General features: G+C 41.0%; 1 protein-coding gene across 1 annotated transcript in view; it reads left to right on the plus strand.

Annotated features, from left to right (window-relative positions):
* Positions 1 to 21,989, plus strand: part of LOC124803208 (dynein beta chain, ciliary-like) — a 586,091-nt gene extending 564,102 nt beyond the window's left edge. The window contains exons 32-33 of the mRNA XM_047264389.1: positions 10,501 to 10,649; positions 21,695 to 21,989. Coding sequence (XP_047120345.1) covers positions 10,501 to 10,649; positions 21,695 to 21,989 — 444 coding nt within the window. The remainder of the gene's footprint in view (positions 1 to 10,500; positions 10,650 to 21,694) is intronic.
* Positions 21,990 to 24,561: the final 2,572 nt, after the last annotated feature.

The raw sequence follows: 24,561 nt of genomic DNA on the forward strand, positions 1-24,561 counted from the left end.
CATTTGACATTGCATTGTCTCATTAGGCCCTAACTTTCTGACATCTGTCATACACACTACTCTTTTCTGTACATGTTGTTAAAGATAACAGCCTCACTTAACTTGGTTATACATTTTCTTTCCCCATAGTTACCAAACTTTTGTGTATAGTTAGTTAACTAATCCACATGTTGCTCAGGAAAACAAGCTTTCCATTAAGTTTCAGTGTTCTTTCTCCTCCTGAACAAGATGCCTTTAAGCAATCTATAATACTCTGCTACCTTTGGATATTTTTGGTTTCCCAAGTAACTCTACGTACTTTTTATTTAATGAACAATATTTTGAGCAGACTGACAGTGTTGCTATGGGTAGCCCTTTGTCTACCATAGTAGCTAACCTTTTTATGGGAGACTTCAACAAAAAAGCACTTCAGTCAGAGATGTTGAAACCTAAACGTTTCTGGAGACATGTGGATGACACTTTTGTAGTTTGGCCACACGGAGCAGCAATGCTTCCTGGATTTCTGGAATATCTTAACTGCCTCCATCCCAGCATTTGCTTCACCATGCAAGTAGAGAAGAATGGAGACCTCCTGTTTCTTGATGATGTCTTGGTCTGCAAAAAAGAAGATGGTTGCTTGGGTCACAGTGTGTTTCGCAAACCGACTCACACTAATCTGTATCTCCGAGCAACGAGCTGTCATCACCCATCTCAACGCAGCGGCATGTTGTGGACTCTGGTTCATAGGGCTAGAATTATCTCTGATGCATGGAGCTTATCAGCAGAGCTTAGCCATCTGTATTCTGTATTTGTACAAAACAGTTACTCTGATAAACAGATCCATAGTGCGTTTAAACCTGCATGCACTAAAGCTCAAGAACAGCCAGAAGAAACAGAGAACTCCAAGAGGGTGGTTCGTCTACTGTACGTTAGTCGCGTGTCCTTTAAGATTGGCAGGCTAATCAAAAAACATCAAATAAAATGTGTCTTCCACCATCCAGCACGTGTGCAAACTATGCTGGGTTCTGTAAAAGATGACCTAAGGAGACCAGGGATATATAAAATCCCATGGCAGTGTGGGAAACTATACATTGACCAGGTGTGTCACACTGTTAAGGATAGATGTGCTGAACATAGACGTCACACCACAAACTGGGCCAGCCAGAGAAGTCTGCAGTGGCTGAACACTGTCTTGACATGGGACACTGCATGAACTGTGGAGAGGCAAAGATCCTTTCATCTGCTTCCAAGTACTGGGAATCCATCATTAAAGAAGCAGTCAAAATTTGTATAAGTAATGACCTGATCAATAGGAACATGGGATTTCAATGCACAATGCAGCAAGGCATGGGAACCAGCACTGGCGGTACTAAAGCATTGTCGGTCGCAGTCTAACGAAGCGGAGTCAATACGGACAGAGAATCAAAGTCCACACATTTAAACTGGTCGCAGACACACTGCCCGCATGCGTGCTGGGCCACAATTTCAGTCGTGCTTTTCCTGCGCCGTGAATGAGAAGCCTGTGGCCCATTTGTATGGCAAGGGGCACTGGATGTCGCTGTACTCTGATTCGTCTACAATGATGTGATATCGTAGCCTTAACCCTTGGTGCCTGCGCTCTTCTAGCGAGTCAGCGTATATATTGGTGAGCCATTGCAGCAACACGTCAGTAAGCACCTGAACATGACAAGCAGCTGTCTCGTTGAAATATTGTGCAGCTTCCACAACATTATCCGACGCGATGTCTGAGAACCATTGAAGCAATTTCTTACAACTTCCCTCACTTTGAGAAACTTTAACTTTGACCTTTTCATGAAAAGCCTTCAATTCTTTTTGCCACATTTCCTTTAGATTAGAAACCTGGTTTCTTAACTTAATATCAATTTCAACTTTGAACTGTTTAAGCTCACCAGCTAAGTCATTAATAGTACCAGACTGTTGATTAAGCTCACAAGCTAAACCATTTATAGTACTGGACTGCTGACAATTTTTCTATTAATATGTTGCTTATTACCCCTAGCTAAATTTGTATTTGCTTCATTGATGCTAAGCAGTAATGGTGCTGACACCTCCTTTACAATTTCCTGTTCAATTTGCTTTACTTACACCATATGAAGTTTGGCATCTGCCTCTTTTGTTCCCTGTTCATTTACATCACCCTAGCTTATGTCATATAAATCAGAATCACTGAAGTCAACCAATCTATCATTAAAAGAGCTGGTAATCTATCCCACAGTTACATCTGTTAAAAAATTTTGTCCCGTTTCTCTCTCACAATTGTAGATAGCTATTGTAAATTAGGAAATGAAACATCTTTAATTTCTAATTCATCCAAATTTCTCTGTCCTGTTGTCTGACTGGCACTTCCATCAAACTGAATCACATCCTCTTCCTTCACAACTACAGAATTATAATTCCATTTTAAAAAGTCTTTTGATATGAGCAAATAACAGATGGACTAAACATAACTTACCTCTATTTGTCGACTGTAGTCTCAGCACACTGAAACTGCAGATCTGCCCTCTGCCTCCAGCTATCTCAGTTCGTGGGCTCCCATCTACCACCAACATTGTAAATGCAATTGTTTAGATAGCAGCTCCTGCTGCATCCACCATCCTGTCTGCTGATGTCTGTTTCATCGCTCGATGATGGCGCCTGCTGCAGTGCATGTGGCGAGCAGTCACTGGCAGATAGGGGTGGAAGTGATGACGAGGTATTTTGGTATGCTGTCCCCCTCCTCGTGAGAGGCTGGAGGGCAGAACTGGGGATGGTGTCACCACAGCAATGTTCTCGTCAACATCAGCGGCTGGCACTGGAGGCGTTAGCGGGGGCATCGGAGGGGACGGCCGCACAGGACGTGCAGTGGAGGTGGCAGTGGCTGCACTGTTGACTGCATTCGAGGAGTGGGGGCGGAAGCAGAAACCCACACAACACTCCAACAGGCAGGGACGCCCACTGTGGCATGGACTGGAATGTCTGTGATGAAGGAATGAGCATCAGTAGCAACAGGGGTGGGAGAGGTGGTGGACCCTCTTCAATAGACCCAGCTGTGCATGGCCACAGCTAGTCGAAATGACAGGATGTCCATCCATCAGGAGTGTAGATGACAGAGGGGCACCAGCCCCTGTGACCTCAATGATGGTAGGAACACAGTTCAACTGGCCGCTGAAACCATGAACCCAGACAGGCTTACCCAGCCGGAATCGACACAAGAACCAGTGACACTGGGCGACACAGCATTGCGTGCAACAGATCTGAAGGTGGTTGGCATCCATGTAGCAGCTCCACTAGGCTCTTGTCCTCCACCAGAGTGAAACAGTACGAACTCAAAAAACAGTCTAAAGCAGCTTCAGGGGATCTGCTGGATACATACATCCGCAGCTGAGTTTTAAACATCCGAACCATGTGTTCAGCCTCACCATTAAATTGAGGATGAAATGGGGGAGCTGAGAGATAACTAACACCACTAGCCTGACTGAAAGATACAAATTCTCGAGAAACAAACTGGGGGCCATTATTGGTAACCACGGTACACGGAAGTCCTTCAATTGCAAAAATCTTAGACAGTGCTGAAATAGAGGCCACCATGGACTTGGATGGGCAGTGTACCATGTATTGAAATTTGGAATAGGCATCCACTACAATGAGCCAATACTGATTTAGGAAGGGCACAGCAAAATCAACATGTAGACCCCCCAATGGGCACTGCAGTGTCGGCCAGGAATGCAAGCAGCAGTGCCGCGTAATGTTTCCATCTATGCCCGGTCATTATACATGCCAGCGGGCCCAAGTTCTTGTGCAGGACATTCCCCAATGAGTGACATGGATAAGCCACAGTACATTAAGGTGTAAGGAAGCGGGAATCGCAACCTGGGGAGCAGTGTCCTGTGTAGCTAACAAAAGAACCTCGTTGAACAGAGAAAGGCAGTGATGGAGAGTGAAGTAATTATACAAGGAATCCAAGGCATGGCCTGGGGGTTTCCAGCCAACTGTGCTGCACAAAAGAGAGCACCCATCTAAGTACATTATTTATTCACAGCAATGGTTGAAGCTAATGTGGCACTAGTGATGGGAAAACAATTGACCACATTCCAGTTCTCAATATCTAAATAGAAACAAAGCCACTCATCCCAATCGAATGCTTGATCATAAGGCAAGATAAGGCATCGACATTGTTGTGTTGTGCCTTGAGCCAGTAATAGGTCTGATAATGATAATGGAAGAGGAAGAGAGCCCACTGCTGCAAAAAATGCGCTGCGTTGTCTGGCACGGAAGCCGAAGCAACCAACAGCTTGTGATTCGTGATTAAATGGAACTTAGAATCATATAAGAAGACATGAAATTTCTTGAGGGCAAACATAATGGCTAAAGCCTCTCTTTAAACCTGAGAATATTGCCCTGAGAGGGAGTTTAAGTCTTAGAAGTGTAAGCAGTGGGTTGTTGAGGCCCATCCATGTATTTTTGCACCAACACTGCATCAAGACCTTACAGAGAGGCAGCCAAAACAAGATGCTGAACCGGCTGAAAAGTGGCCTGACACAAGGCAGATTGAAACTTAGATTTAAGCAAAATAAAAGCTCAGTCACCAGATGGCGACCAGAAAAAAGGCACATTTTTACGCAAAAGCGCATGCAGGAGCTGAGCTACAGTGGTACTCAGCTTTATCTAGAAACTCCTGCAGTTCCTTAATGGTGATAGCCACAGCAAAGCTGCAATTGTGTCAACATGGTAACGCAATGGCATGATCTCTCTGTGAGAAACCTCAAAACCTAGTTACTCAGTTGACTGCTGAAAAAACTGAGATTTGGCAAGACTGCACTTGAGACCTGCAGACTGCAAAACAGAAAACAACTATCACAGATTTCTATGGTGACCATTGGTGGCAGAACCCGAAAAAGTGATATTGTCTAGGTAATCGATGCAGCTGGGCACAGAGGCTGTCAACTGTTTTAAAAAATACTGAAGAATTGTGAGTGTGCTAGTGACACCAAAAGGCAAGTGTTGATATTGGTACAGGCCAAAAAAGGCACGTTGACAACAAGAAGGTGCGTACTGCCCGTATCCATTCCAACAAATCAATCTTGGAAAAGTAGTGGGCACCTGATAATTTTGCAAGCAACACATCAGGGTGGGGCAAAGGATACTTATCTATCATAGAGTATGCATTAATCATGACACTGAAGTCACCACGGAGGCAAAGCTTATCTGTCGGCATCTTAACGATGACCAGTGGTGTAGCACATTCACTAGAAGAAATAGACTGAATGACAATGAGTGATGTTGGATGGTCTAACTCGATCTTGATAGAGTTTCGCAGCATGACAGGCACAGGCATCTGGTACATCTGAAAAAGAAATGAGGGTGGGTTCATTCTTTCATGGTAATGTGGGCCTGAAAACCGATAGCACAACTGAGCCCAACCACAACTGTCACGATGCCTTTCTAAAATGTTAAAAAACAGAGTGTGAAACATGAAATCTGGAGTGAAATCTTTCTTATAATGTGACAAGTCTAAAATAATTGTGGGTTGCTGTAGGAGACAAGTTGGTAATCAGCTCCAATCATGGTGTAAAACTTTAAAACCAGCCACACCCATCTAATTCACAGAGTTGCCTGAAGATAATTTGCCTCCAAGTAACACCACAGTCCTTCTTGGTATAAAAAAAATTTAGTTATAAGTTGATGCTGTCGCAGGAAGACTGTTGTATAGGTGCTTCCAGGAGGATCAGGTTGTCAAAGGTGGAGCACACTGAAAGTGACGAAGGAGTTGTGCCCATCCATGCCAAGATATTCCTCACGCTTCTAGTGAGGACAGAATTATGATAATTATTCGGATATGTGTACCTCTTCCCAAGTTTCAAAAGTGGATTTAAAATCGTCTTTGGTCATGAGTTGGGGAAGTCCTGGCAGCCAAATGAGATTAAAAAGGGTGAGGAGGATTTCTTTTCTCCTCCCTGTGAGGTGCTGTAAGATGATATAATTGTTTTTCATCCCAGTTTATATTCTGGGGACTTTGATAAGGCCATTGAAACAAGAACATTTTGTTGGTGCTGTTGCACTGTCTGCCATGAGGGTCTGTTATCCTTTTCAGTATCAGAGCCAAACACTATTTCAGCGTAGGAAGGTTTCGTTGCTGGTCTAGTGGTGCAGGCTTGCAGCTGTGTTGGCAGTTGCAGGTCCATGTGCGTTGCTCAGCTGTCAAAGTCCGGGTGCCAGCACTAGTCTTCTGTATAGTCTACTTCAGTGCTGAGGGAAATGACTTCACGAAACTGGGTGGCTGCACAGCCGTAAACGCTTCCTTCACATTGGGCTACGAGAGACATTGGATGACTTTAAATTCCTTACTTTCCTTCTCTTCAGCAAAGATAGAAAATTTCTTGCACCAAACTGGGTGGGATTGAGGGCCATTAACATACATGGATTGGCCAGTACATGGAATACGTGGTTCATGAGCAGTGGAGCCCCATCCTTCACACATAGCCTGACCATTATAACCCCTGACAGTGAGACTGAAGTGTCAGCTCCCACAGCAGCAAATAGAGTTAGGTACATAGGGCCATCACAATATATTCAGGCAGTAAATTGAAGGTTGGTGGTAGGCATAAAACATTGTCCGCATATGTACTGACTGTTTCCTCCGAAAATTACTTTGAACAACTAGTACAAGAGCACACTCAAAGTGTAAATGGTTGCAAAAACATGCTTGATCTCTTTGCATCAAATAATTCTGAGCAAATAGGGAGCATCATGATGGATACAGGAATTAGTGACTATAAGGTCATTGTATATTGTATATTGAGCAAGCAGTAAAGGAAACAAAAGAAAAATTCAGAGTAGGAATTAAAATCCATGGAGAAGAAATAAAAACTTTGAGGTTCGCCGATGACATTGTAATTCTGTCAGAGCCAGCAAAGGACCTGGAAGATCAGCTGAATAAAATGGACAGTGTCTTGAAAGGAGGATATAAGATGAACATCAGCAAAACGAGGATAATGGAATGTAGTCAAATTAAATCGGGTGATGCTGCAGGAATTAGATTAGGAAATGAGAAGCTTAAAGTAGGAAATGAGTTTTGCTGTTCGTCAGGAAAGAAGTCAGGAGCGGAGGGCGTTGTAAAATAAAAATTAATTGAGTGGAATGGACCCAGTTTATTCTTTTAATGATGGTACAGTGGTGCCTACGTAGGGCTGAGCAGCCCCAAGAGGGGTTGCCGTCTGCTCATCAGAGGGGCAGAGGCTAGAGGAGCGACTACTCGGGGCCGAGGTCAGAAGCTAAGAGAGCGCGGAGCTGTTTCCAAGCCGCCCTCGCCGCTCCCGGCCGCGTCCCCACGTGATCACACAATTAGTCTCTGATTGGAGGATTGATTCCGCCAACGCGCCTTGCTAGTAGCGTACCCCCGTCAGCGCAACCCACCCGTGGGACTTGAGTCTGACTGAGGAGCACGTGGCAGGAATGTGCCGACCATGGTCTTCCGGCCAGCACCTTCCATCACAGTATGCCCAAGCCGGCTACGGCCGAACATTATGCGTGGAAAAATTTAATTAAATAAAATTTTGTCAGCAATGATCCCTCTTGGGGGGTCTCCTCCCTGCACATTGCTATTTGGGGAGCAAAATAACTGATGATGGTCGAAGTAGAGAGGAAATATAATGTAGACTGACAATGGCAAGGAAAGCGTTTCTGAAGAAGAGAAATTTGTTAACATCGAGTATAGATTTAAGTGTCAGCAGTCGTTTCTGAAAAGTATTTGTATGGAGTGTAGCCATGTAATAGAAGCTTTCAAAATGTGGTGCTACAGAAGAATGTTGAAGATCAGATGGGTAGATCACATAATTAATGAGGAGGTATTGAACAGAATTGGGGAGAAGAGAAATTTTTGGCACAACTTGACTAGAAGAAGGGATCAGTTGGTAGGTCTGATTCTAAGGCATCAAGGGATCGCCAATTTAGTATTGGAGGGCAGCGTGGAGGGTAAAAATCGTGGAGGGAGACCAAGAGATGAATACACTTAACAGATTCAGAAGGATGTAAGTTGCAGTAGCTACTGGGAGATGAAGAAGCTTGCACAGGATAGAGTAGCATGGAGAGCTGCATCAAACCAGTCTCTGGACTGAAGACCACAACAACAACAACAAAAACAACGTCACTGTAGCAAAACAACATTGTAACATCAGCATTCTCCAGAAATAGATGCAGAATATGTGTATTTAGAAAATCAATTAAAATCACTTGACTCCTTCCTAAGAAACATTTTCCACCCCTTTCAATCTGACTACATAGGTGTAGACCAGTGTGGTTTAAATTCAAAGAAATAGTCTTTATCACAAATGAGAGATATATACCAAATAAATTAATAAGAGATGGTACTGATCCCCCATGGTGCACCAAACAGGACATAACACTGTTGTAGAAGCAATAAAAAAAAACCACACCAAGTTTAAAAGAATGCAAAACCAGCAAGATTGTTTAAGTCTCACAGCAGATATAAAGTCAGAAAATCAATGCACGATGCTTTTAATAGTTACCACAATGAAAATCTTGTCTCAAAATCTGGCAGAAAACACAAAGAAATTCTGATTGTATTTGAAGTACACCAGTGGCAATAAGCAGTCAATACCATCACTGGAAGATAGCATCTGTAATGTTACTGATGACTGTGCCACTAAAGCAAACTTACTGAACACGGTTTTCTGAAATTCCGTAATCAAAACCCATAAATCAAGGAATAAACACAAGGCCTAAGGTTCAGATTGTTCACCAGTTAGGTTCCATCCGGAGTATGCATCTTGTACAACCACTCGCTCATCAGAGGATCCATAACCAAAGACAGGAAAGTTGCTCAGGTAACACCAATACTCAAGAAAGGAAATAAGGGTAATCCCTGAATTACAGACCCATACCATGTCAATTTGCCATAGGATTTGGGAGCATACACTGTTCGAAAATTATAAATTATTGCAAAGAAAATCATTTAATGACAAATTGCCAACAAAGATTCAGAAAATATTGTTCTTGTGAAACACAACTAGTTCTTTACTCTCATTGCAGTAATGAGTGCTGTTGACAGGGGATGTCAAACTAATACTATATTTTAGATATCCGGAAGGCTTTTGACACCATTCCTCAGAAGTGATTGCTAATCAAATTGTGTGCCTACGTGTCAGAAAGGTTGCAGTTCATAATAACTGAAAGAAAGTGGCTGAGTAAAACAGAAGTAATATCTGGCATTCCCCAAGAAAGTATTATAGGCCCTTTTCTGTTCCTAATCGGTATTAAATAATTTTGGAGACATCCCATCAGCCCTCTTGGATTGTTTGCAGATGATGCTGTCATTTACCATATTGTAAAGTTATCGGATGATCAAAACCAACTGCAAAATTATTTAGACAAGAGATCTGTATGGTGCGAAAAGTGGCAATTAACACTAAATAATGAAGAGTGTAAAGCCACCTACCTGAGTACTAAATGAAATCCATTACACTTTGGTTACAAGCTAATCACACACATTTAAAGGCTGTGACTTCAGCTAAATACTTAGGGATTACAGTTACAAATAACTTAAATTGGAAAGTCACATAGTGTGGGGAAAGCAAACCAAAGACTGGTGTTTATTGGCAAAACACTTAGAAAATGCAATAGGCCTACTAAAGAGACTGCCTACACTATGCGTAACTGTCCTTCATGAAATAGGGACGAGAGTTCCATGGACATGACTAGCAAATTGGGGTGGCAATTATTAAAACAAAAACTTTTTTGTTGCAGAAGGATCTTCTCATGAAATTTCAATCAACAAATTTCTCCTCTGAATGTGAAAATACTTTGTTGGCACTCACCTACATATGGAGAACTGGTCGTCATAATAAAATGAGATATATCAGAGCTTGCACAGAAAGATTTAAATGTTCATTTTTCCCATGTGCTGCCAGACCCTTAATTTGATTTGCAGAGTAATCATGCAGATTTAGATGTAGGAAGAATGACAGATGAAATGTCAAATTCAGGTAGATTGTTTGATTCTATGTAGGGACTTTGTGCTGGGCATTTATATTGAGAGAAGTTTGATGTTATATATTCAGTGGTGTATTTGGTTGTTATCAATATATAGTTTATTAATGGAAAAACAGTCAGTATGTTATTCAACAGAAATTAGAAATTTAGTGTAGAGTTTTTAGTAACAGAATTTATGAGGCAGTCGGTGAAGAAGTCTGTCATAGCTTTTCAAGAGGGCACAGTCAGAATATGTGAAGAGTTAATGAACAGTATATGTTAAACAACACTTGTCCAGAAAAGTAGAACACTACAAGCTGCTGCCTCCACTCCCAACCAGCAGCCGTCCTTTGCCAGTCCTTGCTCCCACTCCCTGCCTCAATGTAGAAACCCCTTTCAGAATGCATCAGTTTGTTATTTTTGTCATAATAATGTTCATATATGTATCTTTCATCATTTAAATGCATTTTGATAGTATCGTTTTAGTGCTGATGTAATTTTTGACTGCTTTGATAATCAGTAAAAAATTTTCAGCTTCCTTCAGCAGTCTGGCTGGCAGGATTCTTCAACCCACAGTCTTTCCTCACAGCAATTATGCAATCCACCGCACGTAAAAATGAATGGCCACTGGATAAAATGTGCCTCCACACTGATGTCACAAAGAAGCAGAAAGAAGAGTTCAGGTAAACATAATTTGCAGAAAAATTAGGTAGCTGAGGTGATAAAGTAATTCTGGAACCTATTGTTGTAAGTTCAACTGAATGCGCTCCAATTGCACCAAGCACTGGAACTTATTCTCGAAACATTTTGTATCAACTGCAATAAACATAGTTGAATTTGATTAGCTTTAATTCTGTAAATTATGTAGCATGTGTACAGGTTTGTGAATGTGATTTAGGGGGGAGGGGGCAGTCAAATTGTGTTTTGTGTATGGAATAAGAGATCACACAGTATTTTCTCCTCTAACATGCTAATACCTAATCTATGATACATAAACATAGATAGTCCACAAGCAGTTGTAGAGTCACATGACAAGAGTACCATTACTTGTTCGTATATGTACCTGCAACACTCATGAATGGACATAATCTCTCTCATGTTCATATTAGAATTTGTCAGTGGAATCATTTTACATTTTCTCAAACAGTGATACTTTATTGGTTCCCAGTAGTGTTTCATGATAATGACTGTTGTTCATTACGTATTGATGGATCTGCCCAGTTACCTTTTTTTTTTTTTTTTTTTTTTTTTTTTTTTTTTTTTTTTTTTTTTTTTTTTTTTTTTTTAAATCCAACCTAGTATTACCCAAACTCTTATGCAGATCTACACTTTCTCGTGATTTTTCTGATAATTTAAGTCATCTGTTTGCCCTCTCTATGATTGTTAATGTCCATGTTCATTTAACTAAATCTAGATATTTAATGGGTTTGACCCAATGCGGAGCACAATCTGATGCCCTACTCAAAAGTGATACACTTTTTTAATATCTTTTTAATGTTATATGGTACATGACAGTGTGATCACTAGCACCCAAATTTTTTCCCTACTTATGCAGCTACCATTCATTATAGCAGTGAGCTATCACAACCGGCAAATTCCCAGCACTTGGTGTGCAAAAGAAGAGGTGACCATTTTAATATTAAACAAAAACAACTAATTTTTTAAAACAATTTTTCTATCACCATAGTCTTCTTTTCAGCCAACTAATGAAGCCTTTTAAAAAAATTGCCACCTGATGGGTTAATAATATTTGTGCTGTTTAAGGAATGAAGAGATGAGACAATTTATATCTAACTAGAGTTTCACTGTGTGTATGATTGTGTTACTCTGCAAAAGAAAAAAAAAAAGAAAAAGGAAAATACCTGCTTCTCATTGTAAAATGTGTTTTTTTGGCTGAAATTGTTTGCTGTGGAATGAGAATTGTTGTCACAGGTCTGGTGTAACCTGAGTCACCAATGTTTCATTTACAGTGACAACTTGTCTTAAAAATTCTTCACCTTTGTGTGCCACAGAAGTAAATTCAAAGCATGGACTTTTTGATTGGTTTTGTGTACCCAAGTCAGCATTTTTGGTAATGAGTGCCAGCATAACTGTTTGTAGTTTAAGTATTCCACACGAATTTAGTAAAGAACACTTTTTGAAATTTGAAGAAACTCATTAAATCAAGACAAAGTCATAAAGTATCTAATTTTTAACTTTTTCGTGAATTATTTGAACTTAGTCTTCAGATGATAGATGGTTGCCCCCTTTCTATTTCATCATAACCATTAGTACACCCATTCTTAAATACTGTAATTCTGCTTCTTAGAATTCCAATGCTCATAGTGCTTTTTCGATAATATTCAAAAAACTAGAAAACTAAACACTTTTGATAGCAAAAAACTGAATACTTGTATTTCACATTAGTAGGATTTTCATTTAACTGAAGAATTTTAAATGAACACAAACAAATGCTCCATTGTGGTACCTGTAGGCAGGCAAAATAACAGTAGCCTTAGTCCACTGTTCCCTGCACTGAAACTTGAGTTTATTGTGTTTTCTCACTCTGTAATTCTAGTAAAGCCAGCTGGTATCTTTAAAGAGCAGTAGAAGGCCTGTTAATAGTTCTTTATTAGACACAATTTCTTCAGGAATTAATAAGCTGGGTATGCTGTGTTTCGGCTTCCAACACTTCGCATTGTAAGATTGTGGTGATGTGGTTTCATCCCCTTTCTCTGCATAATTTGCACTTAGGGACTTCTTCCTCCATAGCCATCATGTGTAGCTGTTTTTTGAAGTTCGCATGGCCACTTATCAGTCCTACCATGAACTTATATTGTCTCCTGCTCAAGCCCAGAATTACAGGACATTTCTTGAAACATGGCTTCTGTATCAATGGCTTGCCATTTTTCTGTTTTTTGGAACATTCTGTGTGATCCCCCCCTAATCCAACTGTGTACTTTTGTTCTTATGATCACCTTAGTGATAGGGCAGGATTTGGTCCAATAAATGGAATCATCGCACCTATCGTGATCAGCCTAACACCTTGTTCATTGCCACTGAATCCTGAGTGACTAGGGACCCACAGCAGATTTACCCTGTTACTTTTGCCTAGCCTCACAAGGTCTTCATGGCATTCTGAGATGACTTTTGATCTTGTAGGGACTGTTAGAGATTTCAGAGCTGCTTGACTGTCTTGCTGCAGTGGTAACACCGGTTCCCATCAGATCACCAAAGTTAAATGCTGTAAGACTGGGCTTGCACTTAGATGGGTAACCATTCGGTCTGCTGAGCACTGTTGGCAAGCGGGGTGCACTAAGCCCTTGTGACGCAGCTACTTGATTGAGAAGTAACAGCTCCGGTCTCATAAACTGACATACAGCCAGGAGAGCTGTGTGCTGACCACAGGCCCTTCCGTATCCACATCCAGTGATGCCTGTGGGTTGAGGGTAACACAGCAACCAGTCTGTACCATTGGGCCTTCGCGGCCTCTTCAGTTGGAGTTTTTGTTTTTAGACCGTCTAAATTAATCTAGATGCTGCAAACCTTTTATTACCTTTGCAGATTCTCCTTGATGCACAATCTAATAGCAGATATTTCTGCCTGCTATACTGTGGCCAGCATCTCTAGAGAGATTGCATATCACTTCTTTAATTTATTTGCTATTGTGTTTCTACGTGCTGCATGCTTGCATGTGTAGTGTTTACATCACAGCTTTCCATCAGATAGGAAACAATCGTGCTCCCATTTGTTGTCGTGGTGTCATGTGGGACAGTGCTTGTAATGTACTTAGTTGCCTCGTACTTGTGTGAAACCTGCATCATTTATGGAGTTGTGAAAAATCGATGGTGATCAGTGCTCATGCTTTGCGGGGGGGGAGGGGGGGGGAAGGGGGGGGGGAAGGTGTCAGAAGTTAGTATAGAATGAGTTTACACAGGGAGTTATAAGAAGAAAAATCCCTGAGTTCTATGTGGAAAAGCAGTTTGCAACAGTGGCAGCCATATTGGGAAAACTGACAACTGAAGTGGAAGATTTTACTGATAGGAGTGAAACAGCCCTTTGGCATGTCATTCAAAAATTGGGCTTCAGAAACAAAAACTTCAATAAAAAACCTGTGCTGATGGAAAATAATCAAGTAGCAAGAAAAAGACGAGTTCTTTCAGGGAATAAGACACTTATGCAACATTGGATGGACTATTTATCACACTGATGAGAGTTGGTGTTGTGTAAATCATACGTTTTGCTGGCAGGAACAAAAAACAGCTTTAAGCATCAAAAAATGTGTACAATTATCACAGAGGAACCGTTCAAGAGTGGAATGGCTGGAAAGGAGGAATTCAAGCACCGTACAGTTCTGGAAAAGGGATTATAATTTGCCATATTGGGAATGGAGATGATTTCATGCATAATGCTGGCTTATGTTTTATTGGGCAAAAAGGAGGTGCAGATTATCATTCTGAAATGAATGCCAGACACTTTGAAGAGTGGTTTAGGAATGTACTTGAAAAATTACGTGAAAGATCTAGGACTGTTTTATATGTGGATCCATATCACACAATGATAAATCTAGTGACATGAAATCGATCTGTGAAATGGAGAAAGGATTCTATTATTGAATGGATCGAAAGTGATAATGTAGAGATTCCATCTAATGCAGTGTCATATGAGGAATTCACTAGAGCTGGCCTACTGGAACATGCAGGACTGCACTGCGGGGTGCAGGAATACCTTTTGGAAACTATACTGCAATCAGTGGACAAGGAAACTACACTTCTGTGGTTGCCTGTAAATTGAAAGCCATTGAACATACTTAGGCATTTGTCAAGATCAAGGCAACAAAGGAGAACAATAATTTTAAAATAAATGATACTTTACAGTTGTGTCGGTGTGCTCTGGAAAGTGTTACTCAAAGTGTCTGGAGGAATTCAGTGAGTCATGTACACAAACTTGAAAACAGTTATGCACAAAGAGCCTACTGTCTTGACGTAGCAGTAGAACTGCTGCTGATCAAAGTAGATGACTGCAATAACAGCAGCAAGACCTCAGCGAGCAGTGAAAGCGATTAAGGAAGGTTTTATTTCTGTCATCATTCTTTGCTGCAAAATTTATTCGAGCTAATCGACTTTTTCATTTACTGTTGCACATGATAACAAATGTTCATTTATTGTGAGCTGCTTGCATATCAAGCACTTATTTGCAATTTCCCTGTACTAGAATGCGACTATGAAGTTGCCATTCTTCGCTGATGAGCAGGCACTTATGAGGCATTAGAATAGTGGTGGCACGCTGGTATGACAACTACACTCCACCACAGCCTCGCATGTATTACAGCTACTATCACAATTGCTTTACAAACTCTTAACTAACGAACACAAGGAGCAGTCATTAGTAAATCCATATGATGTAACCAACAGAAGTTCAAGCTTAACACCAGTGCCTTCCCTTTCGCAATACCAGGTGTACTGGTATGAAATGAGCGTTTTTTTGTGAAAATGAAACACTAATTTTCAATTGAAAAGTGAAAACATTTTATTCAAAGTACTGACCATTGCTTTCTATCCATTTTGACCACCTTTCTGGCAATTTGTGGACACCACACCAATAGAAATGTTCGTCTTTTGAAGCAAACCAATCAGACACCCAATTTTCGACTTCTTTGTAGGAATCGAAGTGTTCCTCTGCCAATGCGTGTCCCATTGATGAAAACAAATGGTAGTCAGAAGGGGCCAAGTCTGGTGAATACGGTGGGTAGGGTAGCAGCTACCAGCCAAGTGTTTTTTATTGTATCCTGAACCAGTTTTGCTTTGTGTGTAGGTGCATTGTCGTGTAAAAAAATTACTTTGCCATGTCTTCTGGCCCATTCTGGTCTTTTTTCGATCAACGCATAGTTCAAATTGATCATTTGTTGTCTGTAGCGATTAGTATTCACAGTTCCACCAGGTTTTAGAAGCTCGTGATACACCACACCTTTCTGATCCCACCAAACACAGAGCATTGTCTTCTTGCCAAATTGATCTGGTTTTGCAGTCGATGTTGATGGTTGTCCCGGATTAACCCATGATTTTTCCCGTTTAGGATTCATAAAATAAATCCATTTTTCATTGCCAGTAACAATTCGATGCAAAACTGATTTTCTTTCATGTCTTTGAAGCAAAATTTGACAAATGGTTTTTCGGTTTTCCACGTCTTTCATTCAATTCATGTGGCACCCATTTTCCACACTTTTGGATCTTTCCCATAGCTTTCAAACGGTCAGAAATTGTTTGTTGTGCAACAGTTAGCATTGCTGCCATGTGCTTCTGACTCAAAGCGTCATTTCATCCAATATTGCTTGAATTCGGCATCTTCAAACTTTTTTGGTGGTCTTCCATGTTCTTCATTTCTTACATCAAAATCATTATTTCTGAACCCTTGAAACCATCTTTTGCATGTTGCTTCTGATAGATCACGATCACCATATGCCTCGACAAGCATTCGATATGACTCTTCAGCACTTTTTTTCAAATGAAAACAAAAAATTAATGCTTTCCACAAATCATCACTTTCTGGTACAAAATTCGACATTGTTAACACGATGAAAACATATGATGATGTTTGTTCCATGACCTGATGTAATCAGAAAAATGAAAATCTGCATGTAAATAGAACTAGGTTGTATCTTTAAACTAGTCAAAGGAAATTTTTCTCCTAATTACGGTCTGATTTTTAATCTTCCTTAAAGTTGACACTAGCTGAAAAACAGCTAGGGAACCCTGGTTTCTCTTAAATATTACCACATACATTGTCCCCATTTTGACTAAGATGTAACATTCATACACAAAATAAAAAATAGACATTTCCACGATTCTGGCAGCAAAGTATAACATATCAGTGTTTGTAATGCAATGTGACCAGAATATGCGCTCAAAATCAGGTGGTGATCGTCATGAAATGGACAGTAGGCTGTATCCTGTATACTTCAGCTCCAGGATCTTCATCTGTTTTCAAGCCATTAGGAAACCAGACATTGCCTCCTAAGAGGTATTGAGGTTTGTTTTTCCACTGCTCCCTTCTTCCAATTATTACCTTAAAGGGTTTGTTGAAATTATATTGGCAGTAACCCAAAGGTGTAAAGGTGGCATGTCCAGTATGGTTTCTATCCCAGCAGAGGCTGTGCTGCTAATTCAGCCTGGCCAATCTCTGCACCTTGCTAAGCTCTTTAGCAGCCACCCTCTGTTGTACTTTATTTCACCATACTGTAGCTCCGTAACTTATCATAGACCTTATTACAAAGGTGTATATCCAGTACATATCTCTGGAGTTTAGAACACAGTTTTTAGCACAGGCCCTTCTCGTGCACAGAAGAGAATCTTTTGCCTTGGAACATATATTATTTTTGTGTGGAGGCCAAAATAGTTTCGCATCCAGGATTACCCCTAGGTAATTCACTGCCCCCTGTCCTGGTAGATTTTTTTGACTACGATTAAATTATCTGTATTTCCTTGGTAAAATTAACCTCTAGTGTTCAACTAAATGATGAGTTCTTTCACCTCTAGGTTCTGCAGTAGTAGGGACAAAACTCCTCCTGCAGGCACCCTTGGGTGGTGGTGTCACCATTTTCTCATTCAACATGGCGTCTTCTACCTTTTCCTTACTGAGCTTGGTTGTACTGCAGTTAAATATGGTGGTATTAATGCCATGCACTTTTGCAGCCCTACCCATGGATTCAAAGGTTGTGTTGCTAAAAGCCCCCTCGGTGTCCAGGAAGATGCAGAGAACAATTTCCTGAAAGTTTAGTGCTTTTTCCACTGTCCCAACAAGTTGGCGAAGTGCTCCATACTTCAAATGGTTTAAATAGCAATCTAATTAGTCCCTCTCCTGCTTGTTGCAGTAGGGCCATAAAGATTTCATCCGGACCGGTGGCTTGAGCGGCCGAAACTTTCACTCCACCAGTACTTCCCAGGGACTGAATCTTGATCTGTATTATCTGAATCTTGATCTGTATTATCTGCCAGATTACATTGAGAGAAGTGATTGAAATCATCCAGTGTCTCGGATGGTGTCGTTATATACCTTTCTCCTTCCTTAGAGCTCCTCTTGGATTACTTGGAATTCCAATGAGGATTTTATGAAGTGTGGCACATGTAGCTATACCTTCCACCTCCTCACAAAATAACTACCAGAAGGTAGCTTTGCTTGTTTTATTGTGAGGTTATTTTGTCCATTGCCCTTTCCTTCTTCAATCATTAAACAGTCTTCTTACCTTGCAAAAAGTATGAAGTTATAATGGCAGAAGTCACTTGGTATGTCATTTCCTCTTTATCTACTACTGGATTCCTTACTGAAGTTCTGATTTCAGACAGGAATGAGTATTTCCTATATGAGTCCTAATATGTTTTCCTAGGATTCCAATAGGCCATAGTGTATTTAACATCCATTTCGACCTCAGACATGAAACACATGTGGTCAGATAAGGAAGCCCGCAACACCACGTCATTGATTGACATATGTATGTATTAATAGGGACACAAAGATTATGTCAATTACTTCTTCCCTATTTCCCAAAGGTAGGTTCACTGCCCGTATTCAGGATCTCCTGGTTACTCATGAACAAATATTCGAGAGGATATTCACCACTGCTTTGGTGTTGCTGCTTTCCCACACCAGTTTGTGGGCACTGGCATCATAACCGATCAACTGTTGCTCATTCAGCTGTGAACAGCTGTTTACCAGTCTCCTCACTTTCTGGGAAGGAGGAACACTCTCCTTGTAAGAAAGGTAAAGTCAGTACAATTTTCTTCATGCTACCTACCTTTTCCCGTGTCGTCCTGATGGTCACTAAAGTCGTCCTGATGGTCACTAAAGTCCCTGGGATAAAAATCCACCATTGGCATGCATGATATTCCATTTTTGACATAAATGCATGCTCTGGAGCTCTTTAGATTTCTAGCATAAATCAACTTACCTCCAGTTCTACCAAGGCCTGATGAAACCACTTTAGCTAAATAGGGTTCCTGGATCAGAGCCAAGTCCATCTCCTGTCTTCCCACATGATAACTCAGGGTGGCAATTGCACACTTACTGTTTTCAGGTTTATCTGAAACATATGCAACCAGCATTTTGCCACTATGGTCAAATCAAGTGTTTTTGATTATCCTACAAGAACCGTAACTACGGTTTAAGGCCTGTTCTCACATTGCCCTCAGGGATTCTTCACTGACTTGCAGCACAGTGGTTTGGCTGCCCGATACAAACTTTTCGTTGATTACTCTCCCATCCTCTGTTGAAACCTTCTGGCTCAGCAACCATACTTTCTTAAATAGTGTCTTTGGGAGAGCATCCTGCAAAAGTTTCAGTATCCAAACTAATATGTTTGCAGAAGTGAATAGCTCAGCCACTGTTATGAGCAGCAACTTCCTTAAGCCAGTCCATTCATTCCTGTAGTACTCTGGTCTGTTGTCCTATTCCTTCCCTTAGCTTTTTCTGTATCTGAATATTGAGAAGTGGGAGTCATCTCTCCCTTTTTCTTTACAAACCCTTTCCTTTTTGTTTTTTTTTTTTTTGGAAGTTTTCTTCTCTTTGTCCTAGACAAGTATTTTATCATGATCTGGTCCAAAATGGCATCTCAGTGATGACTTCCACTTCTTGGACAACTCCAACTGCGGAAAGTTTCCCCCAGTCCCAATGCTAGAATATTTGAGGCCTCACCAAGCCCCTCAGGTTTTGTTTTGTTTCATTCTGTGTTGTCCGTTTTGGTCCCACAAGAAATGGCGATATATTAGGTGGGCACCACAGAGCCTCATGTGGTGCAAGGCTAATTCCTCAGGGAAGTTGCCCAGAATACCCAAGGTTCCATTCGTAACACACCTTTTTTGTGCAAGGTACGTCTTGGCATGAATTGCATCATGCATCAGAATTGCATCATGCAGGTGCAGGCTTGCAGGTACTCATCACATATTTATGGGTCACCAACTTCAGCAGCCATATTTAATAATGGTTTTTAGTTTGAAAGAAATTTCTCATATTGTGTCAAAAGTCAACCACTCACGTATAATGGATCGATGTGTGGAGCCAGAAACAAACAGAAAACAGCATTCACATGAGTTTTCAAATATTATCTCTTTTGCTAGCAAAAGTACACATATTCACATACATATACAACCTCACAGACATGCAAATGCACAAGCTGTGGCCACAGCAAGACTGATTATTGATACTCTGTTATTGAAAGCAACTGCCTGAGCTAATGAAAGTAGGGAGGGGTAGGGAAGGATGCGATGAGGGGCAGCAGGAAAGAGGCAGATGTTTGGACAGATGATTTCTTGTGCAAACTATTTTATATTCCGGGCAACCACAGCTTTTGAAAGGCGTGGTGTTACTAAGAATTCCACTCACAGCTGGTAAAATTGTTGTTTATTAAAACACCACCGGTTTTGCAGCTTTAAACAGCATCATAAGGAGAACGAGAACAATGTTAAAAGATCATAGGCATACCCATCGCTCCTAGTCAAAAGTTACTATTCAGAGAATGTCGTCAATGTGAGTGAAAGGTAAAGGAGAAGTGCCCCATTCTTTAAAATTTGCCTGCATCAGTATGACAGCAGGGCAGCTCAATGCAGGGCAAGGCCAACGCGGCCTGCATGAACGACGAAGAGAGATTCTCTCTTTGTGCAGGCTGCTTTTGTTTTGTCCTGCATTGAGCTATCTGTCCTGCTGTCATACTGATTCAGGCAAATTTTAAAGAATGGGGCACTTTGCCTTTAAATTTCGCCCACCGTAACATTGACGACGTTCTCTGAATAGTAAATTTTACCAGGAGCAATGGGAATGCCTTTGATCTTTTAACATTGTTCATCTGATGATGCGGCTTAAAGCCGCAAAACTGGTCACGTTTAAATAAACAACAGTTTTACCAGCTGTCAGTGGAATTCTTTCAAAACATCATGACGACTTGTGCAGCTGCAGAGTTATCTGTCCAAAGACGTGCCTCTTTCCCACTGCTCCCTCCTTATATCCTTCCCTACCTTAATCAGCTCAGGCAGTTCTTTCAATAATAAGAGTATCAATAATCACTCTTGCCATGGCCACAGAAGTGTGCGTTTGGATATCTGTGTGGCTGTTTGTGTGTAACTGTGTGTACTTTTGTTAGGAAAAGGGCTTGTGAAATGCTCCATGCATCAGTTATCCTACACCTGCTCAACAATGCAACTTTCTGGGACAGAACTGAACCTTCAATAAATAATCTCAGTGTGCTATTCAGATTGTTATTAATTGATGAAAGAGCTGTCAGATCTTACTTCATTAGCATACTCCATTTGTTCTTAGGGTAAGATAATGTGTTAAGTCAGTAAAAAATTGCTTTGAGCCAATCTCATGTTATAGAAATGTTCCATTTGCAAATATCATTGTTATCAACGGTATGTTTTGGGTTTCCTGCTAAGCAGAAATACCATTTTTGCACAAAAATGAAAATATCAGTTCAGCTGGAAATCTGATAATGTACAATTAAACAATCATATTAAGAAAATATCATTATCACACTTTTGTTTTCTGTTGACAGCGTGGTGTAACATAAATATGCTCCAGACACCTTTCTGTTTGTATGTGTAGATGGGTGTGTGATACTATGTATGACAAGCTTTTTTGGATGTTTGAAGAGCATTTCCATCATCATCTTGGGTACTAATAGTCAGATAACTAGCAATGTATATATTCATAAAATACTGTACCTTATTTATGGCAACACAATTCCCTGTAATATATATTTTAGGTCACCACCTCGAGAGGGCGCTTATGTGCATGGACTATACATGGAAGGTGCACGATGGGACACAGATGTTGGAGGAATTGTTGAATCTCGACTCAAGGAGCTTTTCCCTGTAATGCCTGTTGTCTATATAAAAGCCATTACACAAGACAAGCTAGATCTGCGCAATATGTATGAATGTCCTGTATACAAAACCCGAATGCGTGGACCCACATATGTGTGGACATTCAACCTACGTACACGAGCAAAGCCTGCCAAGTGGACTCTTGCTGGTGTTGCAATTCTATTGCAGATTTGAAATTTGCTTTCTATATTTTGTACTTTTTGTAAGAATTGTATATAGCAACATTAATAAATACATTTTTACTTTCTTGATTTCCCAGTTAAGTGTGTTAATACCATGGTAAATGTAATTTACAGATGTAAATGATGAATGTGTATAAGTTAAAATTAATGCATTTATTAATGAATGTCCAAAAATTAAACAATGGGATGTCTAGGATGTAATAACAATATTACTGTGAAAAGGATAAATTGCTAATCGCCATATAGAGGAGATGTTGAGTCGCAGATAGGCACAACAAAAAGACTGCTGAACAAGCAAGCTTTCAATCAAATGGCCTTTTTCTGATGCAAGACACACATACACACTCAAAAAAGTGTGAAGTTCTCTCTCTCTCTCTCTCTCTCTCTCTCTCTCATACACACACACACACACACACACACACACACACACACACACACACACACACACAACTGACCACTGACTGGCTGCTGTGGCCAGACTTCCAGAGGAGTAGGCGTAGAAGTGCCAGCTGGCTGCTCAAGATAAGGTTGTGGAAGGACCAGTGACCACTAGCAGGGGAGCTGGGTTAGATTCCATGGGGACCTCCAGTGGCAGCCCTGAATGAGTGGAAGAACCAAATGTGTGTCATCCCTGGTAGGTGCTTTAGAGCCAATATGGATGCGGCTAAACTCATAGCCTTTGATATTTGGCTGCAGACAAAACATTCTGCCAGGCTACTGGGAATGAAACAGAGGATTCATGTTTGGTGCCACTATGAGAGCAGAATCACTGGAAGGCAACCACCATAAACTTGGGGTACTTTAGATGAAAAATACTTTCTTATGGGCTCCAGCAGTAGGGGCTGTAAACAGGTGGCATAGGGAAAAATAATCAACAAGGAGGGGCTATATGGATCCCAACCAGTCTGACAAATTCCACATGCAAGTGGTCTAACAGCTGAGTGGATTCCAGTCAAGCAGAATGTGACTGCAGAGCACAGCTGATTTCCCTGTCAGGTCAAACAACTGGACTTCATTTTGTATCATGTCTGTTGCTGCAGAAATGCAGGAACCACCTTTCAACAACTGTCTTCCTCCTTTACCAGTAGCAGGACACCTTGGTGGATCTGGAGCTGTTGGCATTGTACAAAAAGGCCTGGTGGTGCTGAGGCAGGGCAGCTGTTATGCAGGCTACTGTTAGCACTTGCAAGAGAGCATGCTGCAATGGGGAATTCTGCAGGGTGCCACTGTGACAGCGTATTTGTTGATGAAACAGACCTCGGGTGTACTGCCAGTTCATAGTGTCCAACGGGCACAATATTCTGGCACTTAGATATGTCACCATCGCCAGGTATGCTGATTTACTGACCCCCTCGGGTGTACATGGTCGACTTATATCAATTCCACCAGCAAGCCGTTCTCTACACGGTCAATGCCCCAGGGTGCACATCATCGCAGCCATGGATGTAACTGTGTCGGTGACTGTAGTCAGTGATGCCTTCCAGGGTGCCCCGGTACCTGTAGTGTGTGTGCGTTTATGTACTACATCTGTCCCAATCCCCAGAACGTTGTGCTTGATGAGTGTCTTCTTAATTAAGCCCAGTACTGATTTCTGGATGTCAGGATGTAGAGGCTTGTCTCACTAGGGGTAAGATAGATACTGCCTACAGGAAAATTAAAGAGGCCTTTGGAGAGAAGAGAACCACTTGTATGAATTTCAAGAGCTCAGATGGCAACCCAGTTCTAAGCAAAGAAAGGAAGGCAGAAAGGTGGAAGGAGTATACAGAGGGTTTATACAAGGACGATGTACTTGAGGACAATATTGTGGAAATGGAAGAGGATGTAGATGAAGATGAAATGGGAGATAAGATACTGCGTGAAGAGTTTGACAGAGCACTGAAAGACCTGAGTCGAAACAAGGCCCCGGGAGTAGACAACATTCCATTAGAACTACTGATGGCCTTGGGAGAGCCAGTCATGACAAAACTCTACCATCTGGTGAGCAAGATGTATGAGACAGGCGAAATACCCACAGACTTCAAGAAGAATATAATAATTCAATCCCAAAGAAAGCAGGTGTTGACAGATGTGAAAATTACAGAACTATCAGTTTAATAAGTCACAGCTGCAAAATACTAACGCGAATTCTTTACAGACGAATGGAAAAACTGGTAGAAGTGGACCTCGGGGAAGATCAGTTTGGATTCCTTAGAAATGTTGGAACACGTGAGGCAATACTAACCTTACGACTTATCTTAGAAGAAAGATTAAGAAAAGGCAAACCTACGTTTCTAGCATTTGTAGACTTAGAGAAAGCTTTTGACAACGTTAACTGGAATACTCTCTTTCAAATTCTGAAGGTGGCAGGGGTAAAATACAGGGAGCGAAAGGCTACTTACAATTTGTACAGAAACCAGATGGCAGTTATAAGAGTCGAGGGGATGAAAGGGAAGCAGTGGTTGGGAAAGGAGTGAGACAGGGTTGTAGCCTCTCCCCGATGTTATTCAATCTGTATATTGAGTAAGCAGTAAAGGAAACAAAAGAAAAATTCGGAGTAGGTATTAAAATTCATGGAGAAGAAGTAA

The sequence above is a fragment of the Schistocerca piceifrons genome, chromosome 6, assembly GCF_021461385.2.
Source record: "Schistocerca piceifrons isolate TAMUIC-IGC-003096 chromosome 6, iqSchPice1.1, whole genome shotgun sequence".
NCBI lineage: Eukaryota > Metazoa > Arthropoda > Insecta > Orthoptera > Acrididae > Schistocerca > Schistocerca piceifrons.